Here is a 27,815-nt window from a genome sequence, read left to right as displayed (position 1 = left end):
TCACGGGTTTATTTTGCATATGAATATTCAAATATCATAGGTAGCAAATAAAGAATGACAGATAAGAGAGGATGATCAAGCATAATGATGTGCATCAGTCTATAAATGTGAATTACTAAGTAGACTGTTCACACAACAGCTCTACAAAAAAGCATTTGTAGCCTTTCTTTTAAGCAGTTGAAGAAATTAATAAAAGTAGGCCTACTTGAAGAAATCGTTGAATTGTAAGATATTCAGATTTTTTATATTAAGTTAAACAAAGTACTAGGTGTTAAAATAACACACATTTAACACCTTTGGAAAAAAAATACGCTAGGAACGTGAAAAACAAAACTTTTATTGTCACACATACCTATAATCGGACATATTTAAAAAACTGAAATGTGGCACCGCCCAAAAAATAAAATTCTGAGATCCTCCTTCGTCTTTAATTTGCACCTGGAAATAAATTGTTTGTTCCTCGTCTATGTCATCGCGGCGAAAAATTTCAGACTTTTCCTCTTTTTCTTTTTTTGAGGAGCTACTTTCACATGCAGCCTCAGACAAATGTGCCAAAGAAGTTTTCTCTTCTTGTGTTCCTGGAAACAAAGTTTTTTTTGGCAATAGTAACGTTAGACAGTCATAACCCACATCCAATGAATGAATCGCGGTCAATGGGATGATATTTTTTTCATTCTGACCACTATAAAGAACAAATCATACGATATCATTACGCCTACATCAGATCTGATTAAAAAAGGGCAATGAATTATTTAAAAAGAACTTACTTGATGAAGTCCAGGGAGATGAAGATGTGCCTGTGATGATCTTACTCGAATGCAATGCAAGGCTATAAGCCCCCCTCAATCAATCTCCAAATATTTATAAACTGTCAGTTTTAATAATAATTTGAATACTAAGTCGATCTGTAGATTATAGAAACGCATAAAGCTTCTAGCCCAGAACATAAGTGTGCAAATATATTTGGGGAGGGCGGGATCAATGATAGCCTATCCGAGCCCGAACAAAATATTGGGGGGGGGGGGGGCTCGATGATATTCGAGCCCCTCAAAAATATCAGGGGGCTCCGTGATGTTATCCGAGCCCCACAAAAATATCGGGGGGCTCCGTGATATTATCCGAGCCCCACCAACAATAATTGGGGGGGGGGGCTGATGATATCTGAGTCCATCCAAAATATGGGGGGGGGGCTCAAAGATATCTTAGCCCCACCAAAATATTGGGAGGGGGTGCTCAATGATATCAGAGTCCCGCCAAGAAAATATTTGGGGGTCTCAATTATATCCGAGATCCACCAAATATATTTTTTGGGGGTCGATGATATGCGAGATCCGATGTCTGAGCCCCCTCTCCCCAAATAAATATTATAAAATGTTTATATTTGAATGGTAAGTCTGTAGATTATAGGTATACATGAGTTTCATGCCTAGAATATAATGATAGGGGAGGTGGGGGTTAATGATATCCGAGCCCTGCAATAAGTATTGGGTGCGGCTTAATGATATCTGAGCCCCACATGAAATATTTGGGGCTCAATGGTATCTGCGCCCCTAAGGACTCAATGATATCTAAGCCCACCACAAAATTGGGGGCTCAATGGTATCTATAAGCCCCGCCAAAAATATAGGGCGGGTTCAATGATATCTGAGCCCCCCCCCCCAAGATTTTTTATTGGGGGCTGTGCCCCCGCAAGCCCCCTCCCCGGTTCCTAAGCCTATGTCTGCGATCACGACTGAATCACCATGGTATCACCGATCTCTAGCTAGCTCTGGCTCTAGCTAAAGAAATAAAGATCGGTGTGTGATTCTATGGCATGCAACGATGGGTATGATTGGTCAACATTAAACTAACGATAGTGTGTTTTACTTACGCTACTGAATTACTTAGACAGTTGCGTTAATGAAAACTAAAGAGCTTACGTAGGTAAAATAATCCCTAGAATGAGTATACGTAAGCTTTTCATCATTTGACTAACGTAACTGTTTAGTAGCGCAAGCACTACTCTGTAAAATCATTGGATACTAAGTGTACGTTAGTGTTTCCTTATTGGTTACGTTACTAGTTAAGTTTATGGCGGGGTTGGCCTTCCATAGTTTATAACGGACACGTCCATTGTCATTGCGTAATAGCCCTTGATCACAGGCGAATTCTGCTCTACGAAATTATCTGCGGCCCCTTTTTTCCTAATATCTGAGTTGTAGATAATTTACTCCTCAATCCAAGACTGCCATGGACGAAGACGATGTTCTAACCACCCTGAAAATTCTTATTATAGGAGAAAGTGGAGTGGGGAAATCGAGGTGAGTTAGGATTTTCAAAAATCCATGACATTTTCAATCAGTGTCGTCGCAATTGTGATTTGTGTACAGACTGTAGCACGTAGGTCAATGAGGTCTATACTGTAAATATTACTGACTCAGCTCAGCTCAGTGTGATATACTGATGTGTTACTTGTAAGTTGTCTAGATCTAGAGACTCTTAACTTAAAGGCCAAGTCCACTCCAATTTTCAAAAGTAGTTATAGCATGTTGTTAATAAATCAATGGTTTTAAAAAAAAACAGCCAAATATCACGGGCGTAGGCATGGTAGATCTAACAGTTGGGCCTATTCAATCGGGTGATTTTTAAGAGTGATTTTTGTATCTGTTATTTTGATTTAAGCACAACATTTAAGTTTGCCGCACGAATGTCATGTCAATGATGTCAGATTGTTGATCACGTGATGTGACCTATGCTCTTAGTGTACATGAATATGTACATGTATGTTGTTACATGCATTAAAATAAATTGTTATATTTTTGTTAATTTCAGTTTACTTCTGCGATTCACAGACGACACATTTGATCCTGAGCAAGCGGCTACTATAGGTGAGGAATTTATTCTTCAATTTATTGTGGGTTTTTTTTCATCTTGATTTTTACCCAGATTGATGATACACTGTACATCGCTTGCTAAAATTTGAAACTATGCTTTAGCAGTTTGGACGCATGATTTTTACTTTGACCATTTTATTGTAGAGCTTCTCCTGTCTCTCCTACTTTTCTTGTTCTTATCTTGTTCTTCTTCTCCTCCTCCTCCTCCTCCTCCTCCTCCTCCTCCTCCTCCTCCCCCTCCTCCTCCTCCTCTTACTCTTCCTCCTGTTACTCAGGACTTCTTCTAGTTCTACTCCTTCTTCTCCTGGATTTATTTCTTCTTCTACTCCTCCCCTCACCCTCTTCCTTCTGCTCTTCCCACGAAGCAATATTCCTTACATTAAGCGCTTGCGCAGTTACGTTTAATCGGTCTCCGCCTCATTTGAATTACCCGCCCGCGCCCCGCCCACGAATCAACGTTCTTGTTCCTTCTGATTGGATGTAAAAGACCCGCCATTCGCTTAACGTTACAAATTTGAGTGCGACGAGAGAGCATACTATTTTCCGTTTTTTTCAATACCAAAATTGTGATATTTCAGTCAAACCCTCTATTTTTAATGATTTTTTCACTTAAGTATTTCACTTAAGTATTTCACTTAAGTATAAGTCTTACTTAACTAAGAAAAATTATCAAAAAAGTCATATTTAAGGTACAAACTTGATTCTTTTCCTGAAATGTCCGTTCACGTTTCGTTTGCATGTGTATGGAACGCCATGTGTGCGTCACCTATGTGTAAAGTGCGTCGCCTGTTTAAAGCCTGAAATTTCAGTGTTTTTGGTATCCATTTTTGTATGATTGACAGCTAGGGCGTCAGAGCCGAAGTTTGCTTCCTTTGTTCGGTAATAATTCCGAACCATACAGCTGAGTGTCGTATGAAATCGTTCGCCGTGTTTACGTCTGATTGTGACTGCGTATATGTTGTACTTTGAACTGGTTGTGGTCAGCGTTCGTAGTATTTCCATGGTTACGCGTTTGCGCGGCCTGGCTTGGGGGAAACTGCCTGGCCTGGGGGAAATTGCCTGGCCTGGGGGAAACGGCAATATGATTTCGGCGTTTTGTAAAAACACACCAGGAACTAACTAAGCTCCGAAGGGTGCTCAACCGAGATTTGGTGGTCTCCATTCCTACATTAATTTCTTTGTCAAATAATAAGCACTTTGTCAAATAATTAAAGCACTCTGTCAAATAATTAAAGCACTCTGTCAAATAATTAAATGCAAATACAAGTCCGAAATGGAAAGTTGTAATATGACAATAAAATAACATATCAGTAATAGTTTCATAAATGAGAGGCAGGTTAGTATACTTCCTAACAAAACTGACAAATTTGGTAAAAATGGTTAAATCTTGAGAGGATTTTGATCGTTTGACAGTATTATATAATTGAGTTTCCCAAATTATTTTCAGTAACAATGTTGCATTTTTTTTTTTTTTGGGGGGGGGGGGGTAAAAAAAAATTAGTGGGGTTGGGGGCAGCTTTTTTTTTTTGGTAATTATTTTTTTAATATTTCTTTTTTGTATGTGTAGTATCATATTATTATCAATGTTATGCTTTCAGTCATCGCTTATTATATTCATAAATGTATATATATATCTCTCTCTCTTTCCGTCTCACTCTTTCGTCCCCCCTTCTCTCTCTCTCTCTTTTTCTCTCTTCCTCTCTTCCTCTCTTTCTCTCTCTTTATCATCACTCCAACTCTCCCTCCTCTACACCTCTCTCTTTCTCTGTCTTTTATTTAACAAAAATTTGAATTTGATCAATGACTTTTTAAATGCCTATCGGGGGTCTATGTTTGATTTTTGATTTATGTCATATTTTGTGTTATTTCAATTTAAATTGCAATTGTATGTTTGTGAAATGGATCGCAATTCAGCCATTGGCTGCGATGATCTTTCTAATAAGAACCATTTCTATTCTATTCTACTCTATGTATTCAAATATGTTATTCAGAGATGTCGGAGGGTATCATTAAATGTATAACTTATGTAAGTGCATACATCTTTGATGCGGTCATTCTTTTCCTGTTCAGTCCAATTTCATATTAGATCAGAGTGAGATGTGATGGAAAGGGGGTATGACATTGAGATAAATAATTAGAGAGAAAGAGAGAAGGAGAGAGAAAGAGAGAGAGCGGGGGGGGGGGGGGGGGGGGGGGGGGGGGGGGCCTTGTGTTGGATGTCAATTTTCAAAGCTCAAAAAAAAAAAACTATGCTCATTTTAAGAGGAAATTAAAGGAAAACCTAATACTAATAGTTTATGTGATTGAAATTTGTATTCTTCTGCCGGTTCATACTTTTTCATTTTGTATATATATTATATTTATGTTTTCGTACGTTATAGAAATTCTACTAATTCATCATTATTTTCTTCTTCTTCCTCCTCCTCTTTTTCTTCTTCTCCTTCTTCCTTTTCTTCTTGTACTTATTATCATTTCTATCATCAGTTTAATGTTATTATTATTATCTTTAAAAGGTAATTCTTTTATTTTTCTTATCTGTCTGTAAATATGACTATTTTTACTTATTAATTTTATATATGTCTGTAAGGGACCCCACTGGAAATAAGCTCTCGTGGGTTATCCTGTTCAAGCTGACTTGTTGATTTGTTATTATTGTATAATGTTGTATGTTCGAAGCTTGTCGAATAAAACTCAATCAATCAATACATACATATACCTCCACACTCAGGCGCGGATCCAGAATTTCTTAGGGGGGGGGGGATTTGAAATTATGCAAGCCAAATATTGGTACGTAATGGTGACCCAGCAGTGGCGAAATGAGCAAAAACGTGTTATTGTTGATGTTGTTGTTGGTGTTTTTTTTTTTTTTTTTTTTTGAGGGGGGGGGGGGGTAGAAACGATCAACGTAACGTAAATTAGCGTGGGGTCTAGGGTCGAAGCCCCGGCGGGGGTCAAGGGGAGGAGCACACAGAAGCTCAGGGAATATAGGCTTTTAATTACGGTCAGATGAGCACATTTTGACTCCTCATTATTTTGTGACAAAGGCAGGTCACTATTCTTTTTTCCTTATTTAGGAATTTGCCATTTCCCAACACTCATAAAAAAATCTAGGAAAATCATGTCATTTTAGTAATATTTGTAAATCACCGGTATCGAATTAGAAATAAACCACGTTTGAATTATATTTTGGGGGCATCTGTCACCCCCTTCCCCAAGCCCAACCCCCCCCCCCCCCAATCTACACCTTAACTATCTTCTTTCTCTTTTTTTCTTTCCCTTTATCTCCTCTTTTTCCTTTCCCTCCTCTTTTTCCTTTCCCTTTCCTTCCTTCTCTCTTATTTTGTGATGGGGGGGGGGGGGGGAGGGGGAGGTAACAGCTGGGAGGCAAGGCCCTTTTGCCGCCCGATCTCCTTTCCCCTTTTTCTTTTCTTCTTCCTCTTCTTTCTTTCCCTTTCTCTCCTCTTTCCTTTCTTTCTCTCTCTCTCTCTCTCTCTCTTTTTGCGGGAGGGGGGGGGGGGGGCGGCAAAGTCCGTTCGCCCTGGATCCGCGCCTGTCCGCACTCATTGAGTCATCTCTTTTGCTTTGTACAACTAATACATTTCCTAATTATGAGCAGCACAGCTCATTACGACAATCGTGTCTAATGTTTATGAACTTGTTTTCCATTTTAATTGGTAAATTGATATTTAAATGTATTAATACATGTATGTATTTACATACATGTAGGAGCATCAGCTATCATGGCTTCAAGAAATCATGACACCCAGGTTGCGGGACGTGGACCCTGCTCCTGTGCAACCCACAAAATATGATAAAAATAACATATAATTATAGAATGTTGTACTGTAAAACATCATCATAAGAGAAAAGAGGTGGAGAGGAGGAGGAGGGACAGAAAGTGTGAGAGAGAAACAGAGGGGATGAAGGAGAGACGAAGGGAGAAAGAGGAAGAGGCAGAGAGAGCAAAGAGAGAGAGAGAGAGAGAGAGAGAGAGATACAGACAGAGAGACGGGGGGTGGGAGTGAAATAGAAATAGAGAGGAAAGACCAGAACTGAAGAAGAAAAGGAAAATCTGAAAGTAGCAAGTTCAGATAGAGAAAAGGGATGAGAGAGTGAGAGGAAGGATAAAAGTACATGCAACATCAAAATATGAATGAATGGAAGAACCTGCTGTGCCAATCATCATGACAATTAATATTGCACATAATTAATCTCCTCCATTAGATTATGATTTTCATTTCGCCAATGCTAATTATAACACCAATGACTAGACTGCATTCCTTGAGCTGGCGAGGCACGCGCAGTTGAACTTTCCATGAACTCAAATCATGCCGCAATGCGCATAACTTGGCTCGCTTTCCCACGGTCATTAAACTTGCCGGTATTATCCGAAACCCGAAAAACCTAACCGAGGAATCGTTCGGAAAACTGAGGAGTCGATCGGACGCCCGAACGGAAGAGCAAAGTAGCCGCCCAAGTCAAACTAAGGTCAAGCTGATTTACGCATCAATTTTCTGATTGGATCAGCGCCCGGGGGCGTTACTTGGGATTTTTTTTGCTAGATTGATCACCCAATGGGTGCTCGTAAACTCATTGTACATGGATAAACGATATATTTGCTTCGTGCTTCCTCCTGCTCCTCCTTCTTCTGGATATTTCTTTTTCCTCTTCTTCTTCTTCATCTTCTACCTGTTCTTCTTCTTCCTCCTCTTCTTGTTCTTCTTATTTTTCTTCTTCTTCTCTTCCTTGATCTATCCTCCTCCTCCTCCTCCTGCTGCTCCTACTTCTTCATCTACTACTTCTTTCGTCTTATCTTCTTCTTCTTCTTTTTTGTCTTCTTATTCTTGATACTTCCCAATGTCCCATCCGGAACCAAACTAAAAGGGTTAGAGAGTTTGCATGTGTATGCATAATTACTCAACTTTATACAGTCCTTGGTCGTGGTGAAAGATGGTGAATATTTTTGTCATACAGGTACAACACTGTTTAACAAATGTAAGTTCATGTAGGGCAGACAGGCAGAAACATCCAATTTTCATAAATCATATCTACATTTATCGATCATACTGCTTTGCATACATGGACAATATTTAACTTACACTTTTTCCTTTCTGTACTGATTTCATTTGATTAGGAGTGGACTTCAAAGTGAAAACTCTTAGCGTAGATGGCAACAAAGCTAAACTTGCAATATGGGTGAGTGCAAACTGCAGAGTAAGAAGTTAAGAACAGTCTATTATACGTGTATGATGGGGAGTTTGGAGTCCAGACACTTTAACAAACATAATGACTTCTCTTTTGCCTTCAGATTTAATGGAAAATATTCATCAAATAGCAATAACCATCATGATTATTTGTCCTGTATAATATTGTCCAACATAAGTCTTAGAAGATTAATGAAATGTTGCTTAGTAACGCCTTTAAATCGCTGGTTGAAATCAAATGCCCGGAAACACAACTGTCAGGACACACAACATCTGAATTGTTATATCTTTAAATGTAGATGCAAATTGTTATAATTTCATTGCACATTCTTTAAGGGGAAGTTTTTAATAGAAGCAGAAAAATGAGAAAAACAGTGAAAGTTTGAGCATACAATTCTGATTAAAAATAGGAAAGTTGAAACCAATCAAACATAAATTGGTAATTCTGTGACATATCTGGCATTATCTGCTCTGTAATTTTTATTTTTCTAAAGAAACTTTCAATCATACACTTATAATTATTGCAAATATGTTTCCAACAGCCCATGTATGTTGGAAAATCTATGCCGTCATCAATAAAAAAGAAAAATGAAACTTTATGAAATTTAAAAACAGAGCAAATGGGAGGGGAGCTCTCAAGAAATGTCACAGAGGTGCCGATTTGTGTCTGACTAATTACATGTTCAAAAAATTCTAATTTTGATCGTAATTTGCTCAAATTTTCACTGACTTGTTCCTCTCATTTTCTGCTCCTATCAAAACTCGACTTAATATCAGGGTGAACTTCTCCGTTATTGTTCATGTTTGCTGAGGTACATGTATGTGTATTTATTAACGCCGTTTATCTCCTACTTACAGGACACAGCAGGGCAAGAGAGATTCCGAACGTTAACCCCTAGCTACTACAGGGGAGCTCAAGGGGTCATTCTAGGTCAGTCAATTACCTTCTCTCCTGATTGATGACGTGATGATGATGATGATGATGATGGTGGGGTGGTGGTGTTGATGGTAATGATGGTAAAGATGATGATGATGATGATGGTGATGGTGATAGTGATGATGGTGATGGTAATGATGATGATGGTGATGGTAATGATGATGATGATGATGATGGTGATGATAATGGTGATGATGATGATGATGATGATGGTGATGATGATGGTGATGATGATGATGATGATGATGATGATGATGGTAATGATGATGGTGATGGTGATGATGATGATGATGATGATGATGGTGATGATGATGGTGATGATGATGATGATGATGATGATGGTAATGATGATGGTGATGATGATGGTAATGGTGATGATGATGGTGATGATGATGATGGTAATGATGAGGATGATGGTCATGACGATCAGGATGATGACGGTGTTAATGATGGTAACAATGATAATGATGATGATGATTGATGATGACAATGATGGCTTCTTGTGAAACTCTGGTATCTGCCTCTGCTTGGCGGCTCAGCTACAGCCGGGGTAATGATATGATACTTTACATTAAAGATAAACTTGAGTTCTGGTAAAAAAAAAGAAAATGAATTCTCACAGAATCTAACGAAACTTACACTGAATTTTCAAGATTACAAATAAATGTCATGTGCCAAACAATTTTGGAAGAAAATGTATACTGGCTGAGTAATGAGCATAGAAAGATAAGGAAATCAGGGTAGTACTAGCCCCGACACCATGTGTGTTGTCCCATATACATCTATCTGTGTAAGTGATTGTTACTTTACCAAGACTCTGCCAAATTTATGATGATTTTGATGACTCTAGAACCTTGCATTACACACCATTACTTACATGCTATATGATCAACTTTTCTGATCCATTCCACACCTTTTCTTTCACAATGCAATCGCATTACCAGTATTCAAGTTTATCTTTAAGCTCAGTAGAGTATAATCATATAGTAGCTGGTTAGCTGCGCTACATAAATGGACCTACATGTATTATTATTATCGTTATTTATTTGCGGCATATTGAAATCCTACACTGCTACATTGTTTTAGAGTGTTATCTACCATGTGCCTGTTCCACTGCTCATTCCATTTGTCTACCATAGCAGTATAGTTCAAGAAAGGCCTCATAATTTGTTTAAGTTTTCCAAACAGGTCATTGTACAATAGATCAAAGCAGCCATGGCCTATTGATAAAGATAGTTGTGGCACATGTACCCAATCATGGTCATATATTAAATCGTAGAGCTCCCCATCATTAACTGACGTACTGTTCATTTTGCTTGCAGTGTATGATGTGAGCAGTCAAGTTACCTTTGACCGGCTAGGTCAGTGGTTGAATGAGCTGGATACTTACTCCACTAAGGCAGACATCATCAAGATGCTGGTCGGAAACAAGATAGACAAGGTGAGATTGAGAACTGTGAACTCAGTGTTAAGCCCTGTTTACATAAGATATGGAACCCCCTCATACTTTTTGATCTGTTATGCACACAGTGATTATGTCCTTTTTAGGGGTGGGGGGGGGGGGGGGGGGGGGGCTCAGCATTATTACATACATGTGTGCACAGACAGTACATAAATATAAAGCTAGAATTATTCTTATCAAGGGTAAACAACAGGTTTTCATGAAGCATCTCATACACTACATCAGTATTTTTTTGTAAAATACACGGAGAAGAATCAGTACATGTTTAAAATATGTGTGTACATGTACACATGACCCAAACTCATCTTTTCTGTATATTATGCACTTTGTAAATATGCTTACTGTTGTTGTTGTTGTGTAGGAGAAAAGAGAAGTATCCCGAGAACAAGGTCTCAAATTTGCCAGAAAACATTCTTGTCTCTTCATCGAATGCAGCGCCAAAACTAGAGATGGAGTACAGTGTGCTTTTGAAGAGTTGGTCGAGAAGGTTAGTATCTTGTACAGTAAAACCGCAAATTTTCATTTGCCAAGAATTCTATGTCGAGCAAACCTCAGGTAAGCTTTCAGGTTCCATTGTCAAGGACAAGCTTTCAGGTTTTCAAGAACAACCCTTAGTTTAAAAGATATGCACAACATTTGGATATGTTAGTAAAATGGTCTATTGTTTTCAATTCAGTTTGTACGTTAGTTGTTATCTCTATGTACTCAATAGGCCATTTTCGTAATGTAACCAAATTTAATGCATAAGTCTTTGTGAAGTGCCTCATCACATATTATTTCATTCACCTGATAAGAATAATAGTATTTCAATAGACAGAATCTGAAATGCATACATTAGTTGTTGCCAGGTTGGACAAACATTATGGCTTGACCTACCTAGCAACACTTAATATATGCAGTCTGCATTCTGACTATTGAAATACTATTATTCTTATCAGGTGAATGAAATAATTTGTATTGAGGCACTTCACAAAGACTTATGCATTAAATTTGGTTACATTACGAAAATGGCCTATTGGCATGCAGTACTTGCTTGATACTTTTGGTAATAACAATCTATTACAATGTGTCCTTGTGTCACAGATCATTCAGACGCCAGGACTTTGGGAGAACGACACGAGACAAAGAGGGTTTGGTGTCGGTAGTAATCAAGGACAACCTAACGAAGGTGCGTGCAGTGGTTACTGCAGTCTAATATGAAGCAGAAGGACCACTGGATGAATCCCTCAGAAGGATTTAAAGACTCTTGAAGAAGCTGGTGAATCTGTGATGTGTGTCACACAGTGATTATATAAACTGTTCATCAGGAGGGGGTTTCACAAAGCCTTTTTTCAATGACAAATGACAAAAATCAGTGGCAAATCTGCTGATAACCAATCAGAAACAAGGATTTCAGTAGCTTATAACAACAACTGTCATTTGTTACTGATGACAAGTTTTGTGAAACAGGTCCCAGACGGCAATTCCAATGGACATGGCATTATTTAGTAGGTCAATGGATTCTTCCCAGCAGTAGGGGATGACGTGCTCGGTGATATGGTGTTATAATGTGTTTCCTCATCTCGCCTGTTAGTTGGAAAGTCAAAGGCATAGCCAATTGATGGAGATAGTTGTGACACCCGCATACATGTATACATGAGTGTGATCAGAGGTCTAATAGTGGAGCTCCGATTGTTTCCCTCCCACATACAATGTCTATGAGAGGGAATCGTTTTGACCTCCATGATACAACAGACCAATCAGAAGTTACTTTCTGGGACATAACTATCTCTCCCAACTAGCTATGGTCCAAGGTACTTCATCATGCTTTACATGCTCTCTCTTCATGTACCATGAAAGTCACCTTCCTGGATGTACTTGTGTATAAGGGAAGTTCCAGATGGCAAATTGCCATGATTAATAAAAATGCAAGTAAGGGCTATTTCCTGATGTGTACATGTTAATGTGATTCTCATTAAAAAATAACATGTTTATGGTATTGAAATATATTTTGGAGCATTAATTCTACTGTTGTTCATGTATATTAACGTATTTGTGATTGGACATACATGTATAAACTTATTTTTTCTTAGTTATTGATGGAATAGTTTCATGAAGGAATTGTATAAAAACATATTTGCGATCATTATATCTAGGGTGCATGTATGATTAAAAATTTTCTTTGGGGAAAATAGACAAAATCAGAATATTGGGAGGATACCTCGCAAGAGTTACCAGTCTATGTTCGATTGATGGCGACTTCAAAAATTCATAACATCATTATTTGTAATCGGATTTTGCTCGAACTTTCGCTGACGTGTTCCTCTCCTTTTTCTACTTCTATTAAAACCTTATAACTATCAGGTTGGGCTTCTCCTTTGATACCAGGGTAGTTTGGTACAACTTACATCTATGTAGTATCTTACTTTTATTTGTACATGATTTCTCTCAATATATTTATTGATATATCTTTATATTAAGAATAAGCATTCTGTTCCATTCATACATGGGATCATTTGATTTATTCGCATGAATGAAATTCAACATGAAACTGCAGTCTAAATAGTTTTATTTTTACAAATTTTGAAGGCAAATTTTCACACAACACATACACTGTATATTAAATTTTTGCCTGAAACTTTTGAAAATATTTTTTTTAAATGTAGTTAAAGCAAATTTTGAAGCAACACTTTAATGTTTACTTAAATGAGGTACATTATAGTATTGTACCTATAAATAAAGGAAGAATATTGCCAATATATGTATACATCTAAAATAATACAATTATGGATTAATTTGAACAGTGAAGTCAGTTGTACAAAACCTGCTTCTGAGGAAAGTCCCATCTGGCCTTCATCTATGGTATCTTTCGGGGCTCTAAGGTACTAAGTGCAATCTGAGTCATATTTCAAACTAATTTATTACTGATATTTCATAGATAATTTTGGTTGAGATACAACGATAACCTATTTACATGGATTTTAAAACCTGTACATGTACAACCTACAATTAAAAATCAAATATGTAGCTGATTTTCAAACCTGCACAATAGAAAGTCAAACCTGTCGCTGTTACATGTCTAAACCATGGAAGTAAATTAGAACAAAAATACTAGCTAACCTTGAATTGTGACTGAATATTAAGCCTAAAACGATAACTAAGCCGTGTACATAGCCACCCCCCAAAAATGATTCGGCCCAACACTGTATGCTTATAGTCTATATCTCAAATCTGTGACATGTATCTGTATTTCAAGTAATTCTGTTCATCTAAATTTTGCTTGTTTCTTCATCTCATAGCCTTCCATCTGTTCAATGCAGTTTAAAATTAAATGATATTCTCAATATGTACATATAAATCAAGAAATGAAAACATTGTGTCCTGTTCATGTTGTACTTTTTTTGCAAGTGCTTTTATTTGATATTATCTCTTCCGCTCATGCACCTTGAGCATTAGATTTCAAGTGTATTTGGTGTCCTGCAAATGTTAAATATTATCATATGAAAGTAATAGTGTTTTATCCTGATACAAAATACAAAATCTTGTATTTATGACCTTTTATCCATCCACACATATAAAATGGTCATCATATTGAAAGTTCTATACTCGTTCAGTTACTGTATGGTGAAAATTGTGCATTGATCATTAATCAAGTTTTGTATGCTTTGTACTGAAATGTCAAATATCGACCATATCCATATACTTCATCTGATTTTCCGAATAACGCTGGCGTACTGATGTGTGGGGGGGGGGGGGGGCAGTTGCCATGCCCCCTCCCCCCCCCCCAAAAAAAAAAAAAAATAAATAAATAAAAGGTGGTTTATTTCTGATTCGATACCATTGATTTACAAATGTGCTTAAATGACATGATTTTCCACTTTTTTTTTCTCCCTTTTTTGTAAATTATACTTCTTTTTGCCCCCCCCCCCCTCAATTTTTTGTGTTTATTACGCAACTGCCGAATACGGAATATCATAGGTGGTCAGGAGAAATTCTTTATTGTTTGGCCAATGCATGGGTAATCATATTGTAGCTTGTTGAGAGAGATAAGTTTCATAATCAGAAGTTGCGCTTGTTCATAGGTCATCAAACTCATGGAACTTCAAGACTGTAGAGATTGCAGAAGGGAAGTGTTTGGAGCTCCACAAATTGACCTCTGAGCGCACACTTGGGCATGCGTCGCAATTCCAAATAAGCTATGAATTATATTATGTAATGCCCTCGCATTCGGAACTAAAAATTCCTATTTGCATCTTAAACTGGTACATCTAGATGGTGTGCTCAATCAAAAATGGAGTACTCATAGGGGTGCAAATTTGGATCATTTTTGTTTCGTTAACCTATGGGCCTACCTTTTTTTTTTTTTAAAGAACAAAAGAAAAAAAAGGATAAAGAACAGATAAAATGCCAATGCCTCTGGTATGTACATGTTGTTTAAACACATCACAGAAAATCGGGTACCGTATATATATATATATAATACTACTGCACTTGTCCCACAACTCATTCATGTTCAATACCTAGCAAATCATCTGTTCAGAGCCAGAAGGGCATTAAGTCTCGACTAAATTATATGAGTAGACTCCCTTCTCGCTCCCAAACGGACACAATTATGGTTGATTTCATGTGGAAGGTTGCTAAAGGGTTTATTTTTTATTATTTCAATTTAAATATACATGTATTATATTAAATGAATGTTTTGGCATTGTCTTCCAGGAGTGCCATTTGAAGAAAAAAAATGTAATGAATGCTGAATTATGCAGTATTTATGACCTTGCTCTTAATTGTTATGGTGATTTCTTCATTACTCTCTAAATCCAGAGGATCTGAGTGGAATAAGGCATTTTCGTAATAAAACCCAACTTAAAGTTGATGCATATATCTTTGTGAAGTGCCTCAATACATATCGTGTCATTCACCTGGTCAAATGTAGGAGTGGGAATTGTATACCGTAGTAATTCCTAGGTAGTACAAACATTATGGCTTACCTATCAACACATACCAGATGTGATTTGCATTCTGAATGTTGAAATACAATTATTTGCAACAGATGAAAAAAATTCATATCGAGGCACTGCACAAAGAGGTATGCATTCAATTTGGTTATACATCATACATGTATTATGAAAATGGCCTAGAGAAGTCTATTCCATGTTTCGGAGTCATGTTAGGGATCAATTCCATTGGATTTTATTCAAATTTGTTGTAATCACTCTTTTGAGAGTGGATTTCACTCCAAATCTGTTGTAATCACTCTTTTGAGAGTGGATTTCACTCCAAATCTGTTGTAATCACTCTTTTGAGAGTGAATTTCACTCCAAATCTTGCTATGTTGAGAGTGGGTTCACTCCAAATCTGTTGTAATTGCTCTGTTGGGAGTGGATTTCACTCCAAATTTGTTGTAATCACTCTGTGGAGAGTGGGTTCACTCCAAATCTGTTGTAGGCTAAGCTCTGTAGAGAGTGGATTCCACTCCAAATGAAGTATATTATACTGACTATGACTCCCTCATATGTGGATCTGCGCTCCTGTACTGTAAGAGAGTAACAGAATATATGATTATGCTGCTTATAATATCCTTAATGTAGTGCTATAGTTAGACTTAAATGAATATTAAATGATTATTATGTAAATATATCCTTTTTTTCAAATGTATCTTTACTTGTCAACACCATTGTTGCTTTGTTGTTTCACCTGAAAAATGTTGACCTGCTGTTCGATGTTCTCAGAACTTAGCTTTTTTTAAAAAGACATTGCAAAAAACTTAATCCAGCAGGATCGTCTGGAAGGGGGGGGGGGGGGGGGGAGGTAGGGGCAGTAGAATTTTACAATCATTATTTTTTTCCAGTAACCTTGCCGCCCCTCCAAAGCCCCATGCTCCACATCCTAAGCCCAATGAGGAGGAGGGGGTGCTTGTGTTTATAACCCCAAAAAGTTGGGGAGAAAATCCAATTAGGGGCTACAGCCGCACCCCCCCCCCCCCCCAGGATCGACTTATGCCTGTATGGTAAATGGGAACTTTAAATGTCTGTCATTAGGTTGGTTGGTTTTATTTACGATCATCATCATATGACATACAAACATAAGAACACATAAAGAAACAAAACACTACACACAAATATTTTAGTAAATTGTAGAAAAAACAAACTAAAAGACCACTTTTATCGGAGAAATGCAAAAGGGGAAGGGACACTTATAACAAAAGAAAAAGGGGGCACTCATCAGAAGGTAAAAGGGCACTTATGAATAAAATTGGCACAGCATGTGAAAGTTAAATGGGCATTTATCATTGGTAAAACGGGGCACTTGTAAGAAGGAAAACATATAATTTATGAAAAAGGAAAGGGGGTCTTTGTCAAAGCAAAAAGGGCACCTATCAGGTTACTTAACGGAAAGCCATACTAATGAGAAGGGGGAGGCATTTACTAGAGAGAAAAAGGGCTTTTATCTGAAGTATAAAGGGGATACTTTTCCTACGTAAAAAGGGACTTGGAAAAAAGGGTGTGTTGGGGGAACGGTGCCCCCACCTCCGACCAACCCCCACCGGAGCGCCGCTCGCGCAGTTTAGTATTAGTCTGCCTGGCACAGACTTTAATTGGACACTTTACCACAATTCCCTAGCTCTGTCAGACTGTAAGCTATTTAAGCCTCTAGCAAAAATAATAAATCCTTACTAGTTGTGAAAAAAACATAAATAACAGCAACGACTGTGTCATCGACAGACACTGGACGTTACGCACAATTACAACTAACAATAGTCTGTGCCTGCAAACTACTAGTATATAGTAACGTTCAATCCTCGACCCTAATTACTTTCTTGTTTGGTATACCATAAAGACGTCTATGGGTTACTAGCTGTTGTGTAAAGGTGTGATCACCAATCAATGAGATGAGATGAGTAGTAGGCTGAGGCTTTAATACATGCACATTATTTCATGGGACGAATCTGAAGATGCAGACAATTCTAGGGAAGACAAGAATTTGCCAGGTATGTATGTTACTCCCTACTCCCTGCAGGTATAAGTTCCCGGTACTATTAACTCCATGCAGTCCACAGGCCGGTTCAGGGAGCTCCGCCGCGCCGACGTCTTCGGCGGCGGCGGCGGCCGGTGCTCTCTAGAGTTAGTTTATCATATGTTCAATTTATCCTATATTTCATATGATATAAAGTGCAGGACGTTCGTATTCGCCTGCAGATTTGATATTTGTATATACCCCTTGGCTAGAGTTCTATACCCCCCCCCCCACTAAATATGAAGAAAAAAAATCTTGATATGTTTCAGAGTGATAGTAGTACAGTAGAGTCTAGTACTTTATAGTTAGAGTCTACAGTAGATTCTAATATACACCCTCTATTATAAAACATGGAAACTAGAGTTAGGGTTATTACTTATAGGGTTAGACAATGAGAGATTAAAGGTAATACAAAGTTTGGGAAATTTTGAAAATTGGGTGGATAGTGAATCTTTACAATTTTGATATATTTGGATGCCCCTGTGGATGTATTATAAGCAATAAAAAATTAACCCCTAAAACACTTCTGTTTTCGAGAAAAATTGAATATAAAAATTTACGGGTGCTCCCGGTAAATTTTGATAAATTTCAAATAGCGCCTACGTACAATGGTAGCTGCGACCATGAAAATCTCAGAATATGTAGTTGTGATATATAATTTCTAAACGGGAATAGCTAATCGGTCGATTTTAGTCAAGAAACATTGTTTCATAGCTAAATTGATATCTTGACCTTGAGAGGGAGCTAAACAACATAAAGAGTTTATTATTTATAATTTCATAACTTTAGAATCGATTTCAACCGGGACAACGATCAATGAATATTGTAGGAACGCGTATGCTTCCAATATGTTAATTTGAACCAAATTCATGACCCCGTACCAAAACTTTGTAATACCTTTAAAAGAAAGTGTAATATTATTTAATTAGCAGGGGGTACATATGGAACTCTTTCCATATTAGTAATACACACTATTATGTTTAGATCTGGCACCGCTCTAATTATCATATTTGAAAACACTGCAATTGGAATACAACAAGTCAAATTTAAGGCCCCTCCCCCTCCCCATCAGTTTTTGAAAATTACAGGGCCGGGCCTATATTACAGGCTAAAGTAATTTTCTGTATGTACGCATCAATCAGGTACAGGGATCAGCAGATCGGGACAATTACCCCCTATAAACAATCATCCCAGGGAATATTATGAGCTTTTATGCTTTTATTCTTTCCTCTATTCATCGATTCCTTTGTTCATTCAGTTCATGCAGTCTTTATTTTCACTCTCAATAAAACAAAAAACATACATTATATTTAAACAACACTACACCAGAGCATGGACCTACTATGAACAGATCAGCATCACCAATAGAAACAATACAGAGCAACTAGACAAAACATATTATGAGAATGAGGGGTCAACAAGAAAAAGATCAAATAGCCATGTAGTATACATGTTGACCCCAAATTAACAATAAATACATCATTATAATAAGCAAACAGACAAACAAATAAAGTAAGGAAATAATATATAACATTTCACATGATGAATATAAACTTAAAAGATTGGATTTATAACGGCCATTAAAGCTCCACTGCACTACTTGTAGCTACTTGCGCCCTCTATATAGCGATCAATAATCGGTGACTGTTGGTCCCCCATGATCCCCTCTTTCTTATGGTAATTGAGAGCTGATTTGATGAGATAACTACCTGGCAGTAACCTAGCAGGGAGGTCTTATCCCGGCCAAACTAGTGCAATGGGGCTAGAATGAGCTGATTCTAAGAGCAGTGGGAGATTGTGCCATTGAAAGACCTTTAGAAAATATTGAGTTATTCAAAATGAGTACATAATCAACCGTTTCTTGACTGCTTCTGGACAGTTTCTTTCAGTATGTAATCACATGAAGAGAACTCAACTTTATTTTAAATTTTAATTGTTTCCAGAAGACGATGACATCATAGATGGCATATGTTGAAGAGGATGACGATTGGCCTGCTCTCGTCTTTGACAGCGGCTCGGGATCTATTCAGTACGGGCATGCCGGCGATGACGAGCCAAAGGCAATCATTCCAAATGCAGTTGGCCGATATTTGGATCAGGTAGAATATAAATTAAGTGAGTTCACTATAATCATGAAAATTATTTGTTTAAAGATCCAATCTACAATTTGCCCTATTGGCAAGGGTGTCAATCCCAGGGGGGGGGGGGGGACCATGATTTTTCCTCGGGGGGACATCATATCAAATGAACCCCCCCCCCCCATGTATTGTCAGAAAAGTAGAGGGACCACCAGAGAGCAACGAGTTTGTATACAAGATCTCACAAATTGGCCCCCCCAAAAAAAAAAAATTTAAAAAAAATAGTGCCTCTTACCCCCTCCCCCCCTCCCCTCCCCCTCCCCCTTCTTATTCACTGGCTGGCTGATTCGCTGCTAAATATTTTCCTGACCAATTGGAGGAAGAAAAAAAAATTGTGCTCTTACTCGACTCTCAATCCAAGAATTGAGGGTTCAATCCCAGCCAGACAGTATACGTCGTTTGGCAAAGACTATCATCCATATTTGCCACTCTCCACCCTGGTGTAAATGGGTACCTGGCAATCCGTTGCAGGGGTAATAATAATTGCAGGCATGCAGGAAGAACAGTATCAATACTGATGCAGCTTACCTCGGCCATTAACGCCCAAATATTATCAATCAATTCTTCATGAATTTAAAATCACTGCTGTAGCAAGGAGGGGGGGGGGGGGGTCACTGGCCGTGTTTGATTGATGAAATACACATAAACAGGGCCAACGTTTCCTTTTTGCATTCCCTTTTTCCTCCCCCCCTCTTTCATTGTCATTTAATTTATCTCTTTTCCCCCATTTTCTCTATTTGATAAGGGCATGTTTCCCTTAATTCCCCATGGCTACGCCACTGATCATTCAACAACAACAATTTGACAAATGACAACATAAAATCTGGCCTACACGTAATCAAAAACCTCATAGGTGTTGAACGATATAAAATGTAATGTTCCTTTTTGTCAGCCTATTGATATGAAATATGTTTTTGCATGACAAAGGGAAAGTCGAAGATGAGTGATTACGATGAGGACGATGGCCCAGACCCAGTGGTGGTCGACAACGGGTGGTACTATACAGGCGGGATTCGCTGGGGGTAAGACTTGCAGAGCTGCCTTCCCGTCATGCATTGGAAGAAGTAAAAAGGTAACGTAGTTTACATCCTCATGGGTGAAAGTCCCTTAAAGCCTCAGTGTACTACTTGTACAGTAGCTACTTGCTCCCTCTATATAGAAGAGAAAGCCTAAGCGGTGCCCGTTGGTTTCCCATGATCCTCTTTTTCTTATGTTAATTGAGAGCTGAGAGGAAGAGATAGCCACCTGTCAGTGACCAAACTGGGTGGTCTAATCCCTCCTGGCTAAACTAGTACGAACAGGCTTTAATATTTCCCCTTTCTCTTGCCCTCGATTAAATTTTTGGGCCCCTGCAATTGCTGCAAGTGGCACGCGCCCCTTGCCCCCTTCGATACGACTCTTTTCTCCATTTATCTTCCTCCATGAAATTAATTCACGGCCCACGATTGCCTCTGCCCTCTGGAACAATTAAACTCCCACCCCATATTCAAAATACCCCATCCATTGAATCATTCAAAACCCTTCTCAAAACCCACATTAGGGTCATTCCATGTCAAATCACCCAATGGTTTTAACCCGACCATTTTTTATTTTGATGAAACTTAGTGTACTTGTTGAGTGTGATCTCACAGCACACCAATCCCAAATTTTTAGGTCAATCGGGTGAGGGTTTGGGAGATACGGCCCACCAAATTTTGAGATTTTTTCAAAAATGGGGGTGGCGGGCCTACCTTTGAACCCTTGTATCTCGGGACCTAATGGGTCAATCTTCACAAAATTTGTATTGTTGGAAGTGAATTCACTAAGGATTCCAATCTGCCGCCATTTTGAAGATTCGTACATGTTGGGGTACTTTGACCTCTTGACCTCAGATTTGACCTTGAAATTGACCTTGGGATCACGTAACTTTGACACAATTTTCATGAAATGTAATCTCTGACATGTTCACTAAAACATATAAAAGTTTCAGAGATATAATATTTTTGTTTAGGAGCAATAAGGATTGAAAGTATCCATGCTCACAGATATTCACAATAAACCCTATTATAATGTATACAATACATGCAATATGCACAGTACAACATACATCTTCACATGCTTTTTTGTTTTAGGCATATCCATCCTAAATGTCAGTAGTACTTGAATAGAAATAAAATGACAAGTTCATATAGGCCTAAAGGGTTAACAGGATGTATGGCTTTAGGCCTCTGAGTCGGTTCTAGGATAATTACCCCCCTGGAAAATTAACCCTCAGGAAATGTCCCCCCCCCCCCCCCCCCGAGAACAATTACCCCCCAAGGACTATCACTCCCAGAGGATTATTACCCCCCAGAAAATTACCTCCTAGGACAATCTGTCCCCCCCCCCAAGGACAATTCGCCCGGACAATTTCCCCCTAGGACAATTACCCCCCCCCCCCCCCCCCCCCCGGGAAAATTACCCCTCAAGAATAATATACCCCCCCCCAAAAAAAAAAAAAAAAAAAAAAAAAAAAATCTGTCATTTTATCTATTCAAGTACTGCTGACATTTAGGATGGATATGACTAAAACAAAATAGCATGTGGAAGATGTATGTTGTACTGTGCATATTGCATGTATTGTATACATTATAATAGGGCTTATTGTGAATATCTGTGAGCATGGATACTTTCAATCCTTATTGCTCCAAAACAAAAAATATTATATCTCTGAAACTTTTATATGTTTTAGTGAACATGTCAGAGATTACATTTCATGAAAAATGTTGTCAAAGTTACGTGATCCACAAGGTCAATTTCAAGGTCAAATCTGAGGTCAAGAGGTCAAAGTACCCCAACATGTACGAATCTTCAAAATGGCGGCAGATTTGGAATCCTTATTGAATACCCTTTCCAACAATATAAATTTTGTGAAGATTGACCCATTAGGTCCCGAGATACAAGGGTTCAAAGGTAGGCCCGCCACCCCCATTTTTGAATAAATCTCAAAATTTGGTGGGCCGTATCTCCCAAACCCCTCACCCGATTGACCTAAAATTTGGGATTTGGTGCTGTGAGATCACACTCAACAAGTACACCAAGTTTCATCAAAATCAAAAATGGTCGGGTTAAGATTTTCAGATTTTTTGGGTGATTTGACATGGAATATAGTATACTGGAGGCGCACACAAGTAGTTAATTCCATTCAACTCAATTGTATTGTATTGTATTAGTAATTTTTTATTTTATTTTTTGCTTTTAAGGTATTGAACATGTTGAATAATTATACTAAGTTGGACAGTACCACTTGTGCGCTTAGAAACACCTGTATAAAGCACCCTATAAATGTAATTATTATTATTATTATTATCTATTAAGCATGCAAGCATATGTATCTGCGCTTCTGCTTTGACTTTAAGAAATCTGTTTATAAAAAAAGAAAGAAATGTGGATTACTCTTTGCAGTCGCACGTTGACGGGAAGAGGGAGACCTTTATCGGAGAAGCAATCTACAAACACCGAGAAGTCTTGGGTATCAACTACCCCATCGAGCACGGTATCGTCAAAGACTGGGAAGACATGGAGAAGATCTGGCATTATCTTTTCGACGTTGATCTGATGGTCGACACCACAGAGCACCCAGTGCTGATGACAGAGCCACCAGGGAACCCTATGTATAATAGACAGAAGATGGCACAGGTGAATGTCTCTCTGTTTTTATTCTATATTCCTGTCTCCCTATGGATATTTCTATCTAAATCTACCCCTCTCTTTCTCTGCCTGTCTCTCTCTGTCTGTCTGTTTCTGCCTGTCTGTTTCTGTCTGTCTGTTTCTGCCTGTCTCTTTCTGTCTGTCTGTTTCTGCCTGTCTCTTTCTGTCTGTCTGTTTCTGCCTGTCTCTTTCTGTCTGTCTGTTTCTGCCTGTCTCTTTCTCTCTGTCTCTTTCTGCCTGTCTCTTTCTCTCTCTCTGTTTTCTCCCTCTCTATTACTCTCTCTCCCTCTCTCTCTCTTTCACACTCTCTCCCTCCCACTATATATCTACCTGTCTATCTCTTTCTATCTCCCTCTTGAAACGTAATATATTTTCTGTATCTTACTCACCTCTCTCTCTCTCTCCCTCCCTCTTTATCCATGCATGCAACCTTATTATTTCTCGCTGTCTTTTGCCACTTTTCACTTTTCTCTCATTCTCTTTTGTTTCTCATTTTCTGTCATCAAATGTATCATTGTTTATCCAAACTTTCTCAGCTTTTCACTTGAATCATTGTGACATAAGGAATAATTACTTATAAAATTGTCTGGGATACTCACACTTTTCATTTTCCTGTATCTTTTAAAATGATATGACTCTAGCACGAGGTGTCACAATGTTCATTGATGTCGTACTACGTCAGGCATATAACGCATTGATCATCTTGAAAACTTCTCACTTATCCCTTTTTTTTATAGATAATGTTTGAGACGTTTCAGATACCTGCATTTTACGTGGCCAATCCAGCACTGCTCTCATTGTACTCCAGCGGTCGCGTCAGTGGATTCGTGATCGAGACGGGGGCTGGAGTGACGCAGACATTGGCAATATATGAAGGATACTGCCTCGAAGCAGCGACGCATCGAACCGGGTTAGCAGGCAGGGAGATGACGCATTATTTGATGAGATTACTCAACAAGAAAGGATATTCTTTCTCCACCACTGGTAAGATATGAAGTGTCACCTCGTCAGATTTGGTTTGGACGGGCCGCTCAAGCCTCAAAACCTGTACCCATTTTTAGGGCCATTTTGGCAGATTTTTCTCGAATTTTAGGGAAAAAAATACCCAGGGGGGTAAGAGGACACATTTTTTTTTTTTTTGGTCTCGAAATTTGAAAATTTGACATTTGGCTCCGTTGGGGGGGAAGGGGGGTAAGGTCACCTTTTTAGGTCAGCCATGGGAATAATTTTTTTTTTTTTTTTTTTTAATAATTAAAAAAAAAAAAAAAAAAAGAAGAAAAAAACCAAGGGGGGGGGGGGGGGGGGGGGGGGGGGGGGGGGGGGGGGGGGGTTTACACACATAAAAATACCAAAGGGGGGGAGGGGTTTAACCCCCCCAACCCCCCCCCTGTATACGTGCCTGTATGACATGCACTTTCTTTGTACATGTATTAGCTTTCGTATTCCATGACGACTAATCTTGCAATTTAAGGTCCCCTATATATTATTAGGCCTACTTTTTTGTTTTTGAATTTTTTTTTTTTTTAAATGGCAAGTTCACAAATTAATTGGCATAAAGATACAAATATGCTGCTACCTTTCATCAATTATTTTCAACAGCTGAGCGGGAAATCGTGAGAGAAATCAAGGAAAGATGTTGCTACGTGGCAGAAGACTTCGAGAGGGAAATGGCATGCACTCAGATTAGAACCGAACGATACCAGCTACCCGATGGCCAAGAGATAGTACTCGGTCAGGAATTGTTTCAATGCATGGAGGCCATGTTCAAACCGGCTCTTCTCCGTGATGAAGATACAAAGCTGAACTATGGATCCGGTATAGCCGATATAGCATATTGTGGTTTGCAGCGTTGCAACGTGGATACCCGAAGAACGTTGTACGAAAACGTTGTTGTAACCGGCGGAAATTCCATGCACAGGGGATTTGGTGGACGTTTGAAGCAAGAGCTAGTAAGCCGGGGCGTCCCACAAGAAACGTTGAAGGTCATCTGCCCTCCTGAGCGAAGGAAATCTGTTTGGCTTGGGGGTTCAATTCTTGCCTCGTTGTCGGCTTATAAAGGAATGTGGATTACTAAGAAAGCCTATCAGGAACATGGACCAACGATTGTCGATACCTTCAGGATTCCATGACATTTGCTCCGGCGACAATTGCTCCGCTGTAAATTTCATACACTAATCGAATGGCTAACTTCAACCCTGGATTCAACACTATACCCTACCCTAAACCTAACCCTAAACCTAACATAAAACCCTATTGAAACCCTAACCCTAACCCTACATCTTAGACGAAATAAAGCCCGGAGCAATTGTCGCAGGAGCAAATGTCGTGTCACCACCTTCAGCATACCTGCCAACATTTAGGAATTAGGAATTTCTAGCACGGTATGCCTTCGGAAATACGAAATTTGTACCCTTAACAGGCGTTTGCACATGCAGCGGCATCGTGACTGGCAATGTGCGGTCATGCAACCATTCAACGCATGCAATACGTGAACTCCTAATTTGGCTTTATCAACAACAAAAAAACCAAAAAACAACAACAAAAATCAGAATATTCTGAATTTTTAGGTCCTATAAATCTAGAAAATCAGAATATTGTGGATTATTTGGAAGGGTTGGCAGGTATGCTTCAGGGAGACATGTTAATCTTCATCGCCAGCCCCACACCCTCGATGCCTTTCTCTTAATCTTCCTCTCCTACATGTACATCTCTCTTACCTTCCCCCTATATTTTTGTTGGCTCTCTTTCTCCCTCTCCACTCTATCTCAACTTCTCTATCTCTCTCTCTTGCTCTCTTTCGCTCTCTTTCTCTTGCTCTCTCCTCTACCCCTGCTTTCTCTCTCTCTCTCTCCCTTTATTACTCTACCTATCAGCATCTCCCTCTCTCTCTCTCTCTCTCTCCCTTTATTACTCTACCTATCAGCATCTCCCTCTCTCTCTCTCCCTTTATTACTCTACCTATCAACATCTCTATCTCTCTCTCTCTTGCGCTCTCTTTCTCTTTCTCTCTCTCCTCTACCCCTGCTTTCTCTCTCTCTCTCTCCCTTTATTACTCTACCTATCAGCATCTCCCTCTCTCTCTCTCCCTTTATTACTCTACCTATCAGCATCTCCCTCTCTCTCTCCCTTTATTACTCTAACCTATCAGCATCTCCCCTCTCTCTCTCTCTCTCTCTCTCTCCCTTTATTACTCTACCTATCAGCATCTCCCTCTCTCTCTCTCTCTCTCTCTCTCCCTTTATTACTCTACCTATCAGCATCTCCCTCTCTCTCTCTCCCTTTATTACTCTACCTATCAGCATCTCCCTCTCTCTCTCTCCCTTTATTACTCTACCTATCAGCATCTCCCTCTCTCTCTCTCCCTTTATTACTCTACCTATCAGCATCTCCCTCTCTCTCTCTCTCTCCCTTTATTACTCTACCTATCAGCATCTCCCTCTCTCTCTCTCCCTTTATTACTCTACCTATCAGCATCTCCCTCTCTCTCTCTCTCTCCCTTTATTACTCTACCTATCAGCATCTCCCTCTCTCTCTCTCCCTTTATTACTCTACCTATCAGCATCTCCCTCTCTCTCTCTCTCTCCCTTTATTACTCTACCTATCAGCATCTCCCTCTCTCTCTCTCTCTCTCCCTTTATTACTCTACCTATCAGCATCTCCCTCTCTCTCTCCCTTTATTACTCTACCTATCAGCATCTCCCTCTCTCTCTCTCTCTTTATTACTCTACCTATCAGCATCTCCCTCTCTCTCTCTCTCTCTCTCTCTCCCTCTTTCTCCCCACAATCTCCACATCTTGTGCCCTCTTTACACAAATTTCTTCCCTATTATCATATTTCTTGTACTGCCATACAATACACCTACAGTGTACTTGTATGTCAAAAGGTTACTTCACTATGCAAACTAGCAATATGAAGAATAGGTTATTTGTCTTTCCAAAGATACAATGCAAAGATACACTAATGATGAAATGTATAATTGAATTGTATAAAGTCATAACAAATTTTATAACATGCATGTCAAACACTTGTTTTGTATGCAAATGCACATATAAAAAGAGCATTTGAAATAAAATACATATATTCATTTACAATTCTTTGTATGTATTTATTACTGCAGTGTATTATATATAATTGATAAATGGAATGTAATATAGGATATCTAACACTCAAACATTAAAAAGGCTGATATAATTTGCATATTCAAATAGCACACTGAGATAAGAAGGCATCATAGATATGATAATAAAGTATGGAATGCACATATATAGTTTGCATGAATGCGAGTACATTTCATAAGAAATTCAAGGTGATATTATAAAAGCTATATAAAATGAAATTTTACAATAAACTAGGAAGGCACATTGACACACAGAAAAGTACACCCATATTTGTCACATGGGTTAAATACAATGTATGCACTTTTCTTTCCCTACCCTGCATTTCATGTTTAAACAGATTTAATTAGCCTTGTGGACATACAAGTCGGGAGTGTAATTATTTTTTAAAGGAAAAAAATGAAAATGTGGTCCTTTTGTTTTA

The 27,815-nt window shown here is 38.7% G+C and overlaps 2 protein-coding genes across 3 annotated transcripts; both read left to right on the top strand.

The window, feature by feature from the left end:
• Window positions 1-2,100: 2,100 nt before the first annotated feature.
• On the top strand, window positions 2,101-13,827 carry LOC582756 (ras-related protein Rab-18-B). Its single transcript, XM_030990676.1, has 7 exons — window positions 2,101-2,300; window positions 2,812-2,867; window positions 8,008-8,069; window positions 8,936-9,008; window positions 10,337-10,455; window positions 10,838-10,963; window positions 11,560-13,827. Exons 1-7 carry the CDS (start codon window positions 2,230-2,232, stop codon window positions 11,674-11,676), a joined length of 624 nt encoding a protein of 207 aa, XP_030846536.1. The 5' UTR covers window positions 2,101-2,229; the 3' UTR covers window positions 11,677-13,827.
• A 3,032-nt stretch (window positions 13,828-16,859) lies between these two features.
• On the top strand, window positions 16,860-25,484 carry LOC592846 (actin). 2 transcript variants are annotated; one of them, XM_011671376.2, is made up of 6 exons: window positions 16,860-17,443; window positions 19,413-19,568; window positions 20,535-20,679; window positions 23,031-23,264; window positions 24,014-24,260; window positions 24,876-25,484. In XM_011671376.2, the coding sequence occupies exons 3-6, from the start codon at window positions 20,560-20,562 to the stop codon at window positions 25,403-25,405; spliced, it is 1,131 nt and encodes a 376-aa protein (XP_011669678.2). In that variant the 5' UTR covers window positions 16,860-17,443; window positions 19,413-19,568; window positions 20,535-20,559; the 3' UTR covers window positions 25,406-25,484. The 2 variants fall into 2 exon arrangements, with proteins under 2 accessions (XP_011669678.2, XP_030846535.1); XM_030990675.1 differs by having other exon boundaries at window positions 16,861-17,443; window positions 19,413-19,584.
• The last annotated feature ends 2,331 nt before the right edge of the window (window positions 25,485-27,815 follow it).

This window comes from Strongylocentrotus purpuratus, unplaced genomic scaffold, assembly GCF_000002235.5.
Source record: "Strongylocentrotus purpuratus isolate Spur 01 unplaced genomic scaffold, Spur_5.0 spur5_scaffold_19, whole genome shotgun sequence".
Taxonomy (NCBI): Eukaryota; Metazoa; Echinodermata; class Echinoidea; order Camarodonta; family Strongylocentrotidae; genus Strongylocentrotus; species Strongylocentrotus purpuratus.
This window is presented reverse-complemented; position numbering and strand designations above follow the sequence as displayed.

Bases quoted from the DNA above. Each gene is read 5' to 3' on its own strand.
- LOC582756 (XM_030990676.1), top strand. From the start codon at position 2,230: ATGGACGAAGACGATGTTCTAACCACCCTGAAAATTCTTATTATAGGA. The intron at 2,301-2,811 runs GTGAGTTAGGAT...TGTTAATTTCAG, and splicing joins AGTGGAGTGGGGAAATCGAG to TTTACTTCTGCGATTCACAG. The intron at 10,456-10,837 runs GTGAGATTGAGA...GTTGTTGTGTAG, and splicing joins TCGGAAACAAGATAGACAAG to GAGAAAAGAGAAGTATCCCG.
- LOC592846 (XM_011671376.2), top strand. From the start codon at position 20,560: ATGAGGACGATGGCCCAGACCCAGTGGTGGTCGACAACGGGTGGTACT. The intron at 20,680-23,030 runs GTAACGTAGTTT...TACTCTTTGCAG, and splicing joins GCATTGGAAGAAGTAAAAAG to TCGCACGTTGACGGGAAGAG. The intron at 24,261-24,875 runs GTAAGATATGAA...TATTTTCAACAG, and splicing joins ATATTCTTTCTCCACCACTG to CTGAGCGGGAAATCGTGAGA.